The following is a 9,505-nucleotide window of genomic DNA, read 5'->3' on the forward strand; positions in this document are numbered from 1 at the left end:
TCACAATATCATAAAAGCATCTTGCAGTGAATTGATGCTCAGTGCAGCAGGGAAGGTTTGTATGAACAATGCTATTGCGTTTTAAAGCTCTATGATGCTTTCGAAGTATCGCTTTGGTTGTTTAATCGCTTTTACATGTGGACTTCTGGCTCAGTGGAGGGAGTCACTATAGGGAAGAGCTAGCTTTGAGAAAAGGGGTGGGGCAAACCTATGGGTGATCCAATAACTAACTGCGTTCACAAAAAGTGGTTATTCACCCTCTTGACATTTTAAACCTTTGACTTTATTTCTGTTGCAAAACACAATAAGAAGATATTTTGAAAGATGTCAGTCCCCAAAAAACGTTGGTCCCCATTGACTTCTGTTGTATGGACACAAAACCGATTCAAGTCAATGGGAACCATCATTGTTTGGTTGCCAAGATTCTTCAAATATCTTTTGTGTTCTGCAGAAGAAGGAAAGTCATACAGGTTTTAAATAACAAGAGGGTGTATAAATGATGACATAATTTAAATTTTTGGGTGAACTTTCCCTACTAGCCAAGTTACTATAAGGTGTAAACAACAATCTGTTACACCTTAAATCTTGTCGTCATCAGATCATCTGAGACCGTGTTTAATAGCAGGTGTCTAATGTGTTTTCAGTGTAGATAAAAGTAGAACTCATTTGCATGAGGTCTTGCAGCTCAGAGCCTATTTAGATATTTGTGAATTTATACTAGATAACTGTGGTACCCGGGGGTCCAATTGATTATCCCGCCGTCGTCTATAGAAACAAACACCACAAGATTTTTTTTCTCGCTGCTCATTTTTATTTGCGTTATGCCTGTGAGGTTTATCTGTGTTCAGGCAGCACAGCAGGCAGCCGACTGGAGCCCAGAATAAGGCCTGGAGTAATTGCTCTCCTGATATGTGTTTATCTTAATGAATCGAAGCTATGTAGAATTATAACACGCAACCGTTCCTACTTTAGACCACAGTCTCATCGGATCAGTTCTTCCCTTGTCTCTCCCCACCTCTTGCTTTTATCCTCTCTCCTTCGTATGTCACTCTCCATGTTTGTTTCATCCTGTCATGTCGTTTTTGTTTGTCACATTGTCCATCCCTCTCTCCCTACAGATTATCGCCAACCATCACATGCAGTCCATCTCTTTTGCGTCAGGAGGAGACCCAGTGAGTCACAGCCTCTTTTTCTCTCTTAAAATCTCTCCGGCTCTGTTCTAAAGCCCTCTAAATAGGCAGCACCCTTGTGTTCAGCTATTTTAATGCTTTTTAGTATTGAATGTAAAAATAAGTTGAAGTCAAAAGAATGTTTCTCTTGCATCATCCAGCTTCTTGGATTATTTTCACTATCAAGGATACATAAAATCAAAAACATTACTTATTATAACATACAGTATTACAGGATGCAGCATAATAAGATTGCGTACTATTTGAAACACTCCTCACGTTGTTGTCGTTGTGCCCATTATGCCTGAAAATGCCGCTGTAGGCAGTTTACAAAGTTTTGGAAACGAGCATACTTTTCTTTCCATTGTCTTCTCTTCCCTTATTTCTCTAGTTCTCCTTATTTTATTTCCTTGCTTTCTTCTGAGCCTTGGTTCTATCAGGTTCACTCTCATTCTGTCATCCTACTCATTTGTCTTGCTCATCTGTCCATTTCCTCCACTGTTTCCTGTCTCTAGTGAATTGGCAGCTTTAACTAAGACTTACCTTCTGCTTATGCCTCTGTTTTCTGTCTCTGTACTCTAATTTCTCTTAATGGCCTCTTCTTCAATCTCTCCAGCCCTTTCTCTCGCTCATCGCGTCTCTCTCTCTTTTTAGGACACAGCAGAGTATGTAGCCTACGTCGCCAAAGACCCTGTCAATCAAAGAGGTAATTTAACAGCGTGGTACTTTTGCATTTAAATACTGAATGAGTGTGGCGTCATATCTGCAAGTGAAATGTAATGAGTGTTTTTCCATGCACAGCCAGAACTTAATTGAAATATTGTAGATTAAAATTTGAGTTGATAAGTTTTTAATAACCTTGTTATATGTGCCGTTATTTATTTGCAACTAAAGGGCCATGTTGTCATTATTTACTCCTGTGTGTGTAATAGGATGATGCTCCAGTCTTTGTTGGATTTTTTTGTAAATGCTAGTCAGATGTGTAAACACATGAGGAAATAATATTTTTGTTAACCTGTTCATTTGAGGATTTGAACGTTCACTTGTTCTGACTGACTACTTCCTATCTGGTAGCGTGTCATATCCTGGAGTGTTCAGAGGGATTGGCTCAGGAGGTCATTAGCACCATCGGTCAGGCTTTTGAACTCCGTTTCAAGCAGTATCTGAAGAACCCCCCTAAACTGGTCACCCCTCACGACCGGTAAGTGTTTTCGTTTCTATGTGCGTGTCGGTCCAAGTATTTACATTTATAGCTTCCATGAAATTCCATGGCATTGTGATGTAATAAAGGTACATCACTAAGACCACTAGAAGTCCCCTCAATATCCTCTGTAAATGTTTACTGCCACAGAGAATCTTGTTTTCCTGTCTCTGTGTGTTAAGCGTCTTAAATACACTCAGACGGCTAATAAATGTGTAAATATAGACATGTGGACTCTTTGTGCATTTTTCTGTCTGTTTACTTTGTGCGGCCACATCACATTTCATTTGTTTGCTGTCCCTACTTGTACAACCATTTACTCTTATATGTTTATGCTAGGCTGCTGAAGTCAGCAGCCTAGAAGTAGCTCATCATTTACCATGAACAGGGCAGCATGCCCATGTAAATATAATAAAGTATTAATGTTTATCTTGTTCTCTGTTAGGATGGCTCCGTTCGACGGGTCAGCGTGGGAGGAAGAGGAAGAAGACCTGGCTCCACCCCCAGACGTTCCGTATTATAATAACTTTCCTGGCAAACAGCCTCCTCCTGGAGGTTTGCTTGACATGAGGATCCGCCAAGGCCACAGCACGGGATCCACATTGGTGAGACACCCCATGAACCCGCATGTCTTGGCTTGTGGTTTGCGTGCGAATCACATTCTAATGCAATGCCCATCTGTGCCTCTGTAGCCGTATGGACAGCCCAGCCAGAACGATATTCACAAGCAGCCACTACCTCCTTTACCAGGTCAGCTCTGCACACGTACACTATTAGTGACACATTTTACTGTTTTGCATCTAGATCCTACTGTATTTGATACTTCAAATCTCAGCCAAGCTCCTTACAAATGCTTTTACTCCCCATACAGTAGTATTTGTCAGTTTTATATTATTACCGCTCATTCATACTCTCATCTATGAGACTGCCGTTGCACAGAATGAGTCAGCGTTTGTTCTGTCACCGTTCATTGCTCGCTGTTGGACGCTACCCAAACCTATTACACTGCTGCGAGAGGTGACTTCTGGATAGCTGGCCCCGCTGACAGTTGACATCAAAATAGCACCACTTAAGCGCAGTCATCTGAAGGTTAACTCGCTTCAACCTCACTATTTTTCTTTTCAGTGGGAGTTAAGGAAGGAGGCTTGTTTGATGACCCTTCGTACGTCAATGTGCATAAGTCCCGCCCTCCAGCGGCGGCAGCAGCCAACGGGAATGCTCACAGAGATGCATTTGACATGAGTGAGTAACAGGGTTCACACAGATGTGGAAAAACTCGCAAATGTCAGGAAATGTCCTCTAGTGACTTGTCACTAATTCTAATTCTTCATTTATAGATGAGTTTAGAGGCAACCACATAAAGTTATGTGCCTCAAACTGGTAGACATCTGCGAAGAATCTAGTTTTAATTTAATACAAATAATATACAGTAAAATATGAATACAAATTAATGGTAATGTGAATTTAATATTAAAAAAATTATATATTTGAACCAAACACAGACTGAAAGTTCACTTCGGCCAGGCTTGTGTGTCTGATGAAACGTTTATATTAAATAAATAAAATAGATAAATAAATACAATTATTTATAGAGATTTCTGTCTTATTTAGTGTTTATGTAGTTAATAACAGCTACATTTTATATCTGAATGTAAATGTACATGAAGGTCTCTTCCTTTCCAGAACCATTTGATGATGCTTTAGGTGTGTCAGGTGCAGTGGCGCCTCCTCTGGCAGAGCAGCTGCAGAACGAGCCTTGGTTCCATGGTCCTCTAAGCCGCAGACAGGCCGAGCGGCTTTTGACGAAGGATGGAGACTTTCTGGTGCGGGAGTCAGGCACCACACCAGGCCAATATGTCCTCACTGGACAGCAGGGCGGTCAGCCCAAACACCTGCTTCTGGTGGATCCTGAGGGAGTGGTAAGTGACAGGATGGTGTCAAAACGTTGATCAACACATTTTATAAGTGTATCCTTACCAAACCTATAACATAATCTTTTATTTGTATGTTTTTGTAGGTACGCACCAAAGATCACCGCTTCGAGAGCGTTAGTCACTTGATCAGCTATCACATGGACAACCGGCTACCAATTATCTCTGCAGGAAGTGAAGTGTGTCTGCAGCAGCCAGTTGAGCGCCGAATTTGAGAGAAACATGATGGGATTTTTCTTTACCGTGCTAAAAAAGCTTTCGTTTCCCACTTTTTTTGCCAGACTGTTTTAGAACTTTCTTCAACTGGGAGTATAAGCTAATCATAGCAGAGTCATAAAAAAACGAATTTTATCAGAATTTTATATGCCGTCAACCACGGACCATGAAATTTTAAAGCGATGCTATCATTACTCAAGGACTTAAAGACGTTTGAAATGAGCGAGTACAAAAAGCCAAACTGAAATGGTGAGACGTCTAAAAGAGGAAAAAGGAACCAGTATTGGGTGTGACATCACTTCCTTAAACCAATGTCATGTCTTTCAGACTGAGGTGCACCTGTAACCATGGCAACAGACTTAGGCATTCATAGAGTTGATGTAAATCAGAGCACCTTTGTAGCACTCTAAAAATTGGGATGCAATGGAAATAATCTGAAGACTAATGACTCATTATAAAAAAAGAGATGTTTCGTTTGTGAAGATAATGCGTTCGATTTATTCTTGAATGAAAATGCAAAACTTTAAAGAGAAAACAAAGCTCCTACAACTCACTTTCGCCATGAAATGAATCGCATCTGTTGCGATTCCAACTGGAATATGACTGCGGAAGAGCTCATGCCAGAGGATAAAACTCCGAATTGCCCCTCGTTTTCCCCCCGAAATGCCCTTTACAGAATTCTGATGTGATCCCGGGAAAGATTAGGAATTTTGGCCATTTGGGAACACCCCTGAACATGTGAAAGCTTTAGCAGCCAGCACAGGTGCTGTGTGGAATTTTCCTTATGCAAATATGCAGATGCTGTGAGGGACTAATCCTAGGCTTTGTAAGGTATAATACAGATATACTCAATTACTGGAAAAAGGGATGTTTCTCTTCCCTATAACATCATCCATCTGTCTGGGAGAACAAGGAGAGAATGAACCATGAAGTGCATTGTGGATGCGAGTATAAATCTTTAATCTGAAAAGGACAAATGGGCTGAACTGTAAAGATGAAGTATGAAGACTGTTTAAGATCAAAGAGATCTGCATTAAAGCCTTCCTATGATGTCATTTTAACCAAGAATTTGAATATTTGTTGCAATGATGTCATTTCCTTAAACAGTGGACGACTTCGTTGGTTTAATTCTTCATGTGTTGGGAAATGGAGCGAAGACTATTTTTCTTCTGCTGCTTTTTCGTGTTGACTTTTCTTCTTTGTTGGCATTGACAATCGATCTTCACGTCTATTGATGAAGTGCTTCTGTATGTTTAGTTACAAAACAAAGAATATAATGTGTATTCTGGAACATTCATGCTTTTTCAACATTCACCGTGATCACTCTGCTGCATTTTAATGATGTGTTTTTGTGGGTGGGGCAGGATTGCTTGACTTTCCTTACCTGTCAAACTCTGGAGGCCTTCATTATGGTGGGAAAAAACACTCCAAATAATTTCTAAACATTACGGCTTTTTCGCCACCACAAAGTACAGTTTCTGTATAACCACAAACAGGAAGAGGCAGGGAGGACACAAGGTTCTTCTTCATTTTTTCCTTATTTGATCATTTTTTTATGTTCTGGATTGTGCCTTTTCACCCAACACAGACACTCCAATATAACACAGTCACCTTTTGTAGATCTACAGTAGGGACATAAACAGGTAAAACCTGCAAAAATGACACAATGAGGTTTAATACAGATTTGGGGAAAGCAATCTTCATTTTCCCTTTGCATGTTCTTTTTGCCTTGCTGTTATAATGTGCTCTTAGTTTAGTGCTGAACTGTGGTTACAATAAAACTGTTCGGTTTCATCTTTAACTTACGACTAAGAACACATTCTGTTTGTGGAAAGCAATGCTTAACACCCTAGAAGACAACTTGTATATATGCTTTACATTTGCTAACAGCTATGTAGTTTATGTCTGTAAGTGTATCACATCTAAAATCTGTCAATAACATTGTAAATCTGTCGAGAGTTGTCAGATTTATAGCAGATTGTACTGGGTCATTTACAAATCCCGAAGACAACAAAGAAAAACAAAGATTTCACAATGTCAACAATAACCACATTGATATCATAATTTGGTCTTCACACAGCCGCCACAAATCTGTAAATGAGACCCATCACAGGCCATATATGGCTGCTTTGTGAATCTAAAATTGGTACCTGGTGACTTGCTTTGGTATTTGTGATGTTCAGTCAGCATTGATTATAACCATCCCTCACATTAATTGTGAATTTGAATGGGTTGTAATCCAAATGTATGCTTATAGCATAAAAAGAATGGTTTGTTTGATTTTCTGTTTGATGTGCTGATGGACTATTGGATCTGTTTTTTCTGTCTGAGTATTTGTGTGTGAACTCGTATGTATGGACTTGGAGGGCTGAAACATATCAAATAATCTAGCTTTTGTACACCACTGAACCGTTTGCTCATTTTCATATTTCACAGTGGCCTTTTGTTGCATGAAATCACTTCATGTTGTAGAGGTAATGGTGACTTTTGTGCTGTGGTTGGTTGGTTGCTATTTTCTAAGCCAAAGGCTTTTTTACTGGTTTACCTATATAAATATTTTATTCCATGTTTATGATTATTTTAATGATCATTTTTATGTTGTTGTTCTTTGGAGAAAACATAAATGTTTACACGTGTATCTCAAACAATAGATTACATATAAATACATATACTGTATCATTCACCTTTCCTGATGTGTTTAATTAGACCTGTTGCATTGTTTAGCATAAAGTTGTTCATTATAAAACTCAATTCTATGCACTCTAAGCCTCTTTGCATGATCTATGGAATTACTTGGATGGATTGGACAGATGCTTGTTTTTAAAGCAACGTTGCATTCAATCTATACAATACATATATTAGATCTATTATATTATATTGTAATATAGAATGAATAATTCTCTCAAGAGATATATTAAGGGTATTCAAGGTTTGCTTATCGCTGTAGTTAATTCCATTAAGAAATTGTTTTCAAACTGACATAACTTCCAGAAGCAACAGGTTGTGGCGCAAAAAACATTGCTGTTTGTCTGTTGGTGCGTGCATGTGCACCAGTTGGTAAATATATTGACTGAGCCATTCACGATCTTTCAGTGAACAACAGAGGAATTAGAGATAAACAATAGACAGATTGTATGAGGCAGTGTAACGCTCAGAAAATGGTCTTTGTGCAATAGGATGTGAACAGTTAGCTGGGATTTTCCAGACCTATTTTACACTAGAGCGGGCAGAAAGGGCACAGGGGTTGTGTATCCATGCTTCACCAGCCCTGAGCAAGCCGAGCACATAGCGGGGAACACGTATTCAGAGAAAGTCTGATTCAACTGAATGCCTTGGGTGATTTCACACCATTCGTTTGAAGAAAGGTGACGCTTGAGCGAGAGAAAGTGGAAATCCATAGCACACCGCCGCAAATAGGGTCTCGTCCTGCTCTCCTAAATCTCATCCCTTCCAGTGTTGTTCTCGCTGTCCAGTCAACTGTGGAGCGCTGGAGCGACATGCACCCGCAGCGACCGCAAACCCATGCCATGCCATCCTCGCTGGGCCAAAACTTCAGAGATGCGGCCCTGAGGATGGGCCGTGGCAAGAATCTCCTGGGGGGAAATGTAGCCTATGGGGTCACCCAGTCTCTTAAAGAGTGTTTGTACTTCCTGCTCTGTTGCTGGTGCATTAAAGAGATCTTGGACTAAAAGAAAGGTAAAAAACGATAATATTTTATTTGTTTTATCTTGTTGCCTAAAAACGAATTATAAGCACATCCACCAATGTAACATAAGGCACTATTTTAAATTTAAAGCTTTAAAAGAACTGCAGAATGTTATGTAAAGAAAATAACGCCTTATTTGTTTATGATTTTAAAGTAGAAATGTATCAATGTACTGGAAGAAAAACAGGCACTCAAACATACTGGTTGCCTTGACCTTGTTTTGGTTGCAGTTTTATACGTTACCACTAGGTGGACATCTAGTAACTTTCTAAAAACAGAATAATGTTCATGACAGTCATTCAGAACCTGCACATGACTCTCTTCTGTGAAACACAAAAAAAGATATTTTGAGAAATGTCACGTTGATTTTGTATTCATACAATGGATGTCATTGAGGGCAATGTTGTTTGGTTATCAACATTCTTCAAAATATCTTCTTTTGTGTTATGCAGAAGAAATAAATTCAGACAGGTTTGGAATGACATGAGGGTGAATAAATAATGAAAAATCCTTTTTAAAATGTACTGTCACATTTATGTCATCTCCCTGTTTTTCAGCATCTCGGCACCAGTGTTTTATCATCAGAGACATGTTCTCTGCGACAGCAGTCTTAACCCCAGATCTCTTTACACATACACAAATTTTACAAACCTTTTTGAGAATGTTGTCCAATAAATGATGATCTTATCAATGAAAAAAGAGTGTAAAACCCTTTATTATGATTTTAGCAGCTTGTTTAAAGAGTTTTAGGCCTTTTTTGTCAATATGTTATATACTAGTCCTTTCATCTGTTATGTACAGTACATAGTTTATGTGGATATTGTAGTCCTCGTATAGTATGTTTCTTTACGAGTGGATACACACAGATTTAATGCTAGTATTACTCTCTGCAATCCTATTCAGTACATTTAATGTTAATCATTTTAAGACAATGTTAATTGGGTTTGATGTAAAACTGTGAGTTCTTGCTAAGATGTTCTTGAAACTAAAGGAGCCCATTCCCAAGATTCTGGATATGGATCGTGTCCCTCCTCCTATATACTCAAGGTTTATAGGACTTTGTCGGCCTGTTTAATCATCCGTCACAGGTAAATTGTTTTTTCGTTCAGTTCGCCTCACGATTTTAAAACACCATAAATATACATAACAAAAACAGTGCGGCACGAGTTTCATGCAGTGTACCTGTAGTTTAATAAAAGTTTCTACAGAAGCTGGCGTTGAACATTTGTTCGCAGTACAACACATGCGCCTTATTTTAATGTCACCTGTTCGTGTCAGTCAC

The 9,505-nt window shown here is 39.1% G+C and overlaps 2 protein-coding genes across 4 annotated transcripts in view; both read left to right on the top strand.

The window, feature by feature from the left end:
• shc1 (SHC (Src homology 2 domain containing) transforming protein 1) overlaps positions 1–7,277 on the top strand; it is a 28,022-nt gene extending 20,745 nt beyond the window's left edge. For all 3 annotated transcript variants that reach the window (XM_056761659.1, XM_056761660.1, XM_056761658.1), the window contains 8 exons: positions 1,119–1,172; positions 1,824–1,875; positions 2,244–2,370; positions 2,816–2,975; positions 3,063–3,120; positions 3,496–3,612; positions 4,054–4,289; positions 4,388–7,277. In XM_056761659.1, the coding sequence (XP_056617637.1) occupies positions 1,119–1,172; positions 1,824–1,875; positions 2,244–2,370; positions 2,816–2,975; positions 3,063–3,120; positions 3,496–3,612; positions 4,054–4,289; positions 4,388–4,516 (933 nt within the window). In that variant the 3' untranslated portion in view covers positions 4,517–7,277. The remainder of the gene's footprint in view (positions 1–1,118; positions 1,173–1,823; positions 1,876–2,243; positions 2,371–2,815; positions 2,976–3,062; positions 3,121–3,495; positions 3,613–4,053; positions 4,290–4,387) is intronic.
• Positions 7,278–7,752: 475 nt separating this feature from the next.
• Positions 7,753–8,925, top strand: lenep (lens epithelial protein). Its single transcript, XM_056763176.1, has 2 exons — positions 7,753–8,213; positions 8,781–8,925. Exon 1 carries the CDS (start codon positions 8,015–8,017, stop codon positions 8,204–8,206), a length of 192 nt encoding a protein of 63 aa, XP_056619154.1. The 5' UTR covers positions 7,753–8,014; the 3' UTR covers positions 8,207–8,213; positions 8,781–8,925.
• The last annotated feature ends 580 nt before the right edge of the window (positions 8,926–9,505 follow it).

This window comes from Triplophysa dalaica, chromosome 12, assembly GCF_015846415.1.
Source record: "Triplophysa dalaica isolate WHDGS20190420 chromosome 12, ASM1584641v1, whole genome shotgun sequence".
In the NCBI taxonomy this organism is placed as follows: domain Eukaryota; kingdom Metazoa; phylum Chordata; class Actinopteri; order Cypriniformes; family Nemacheilidae; genus Triplophysa; species Triplophysa dalaica.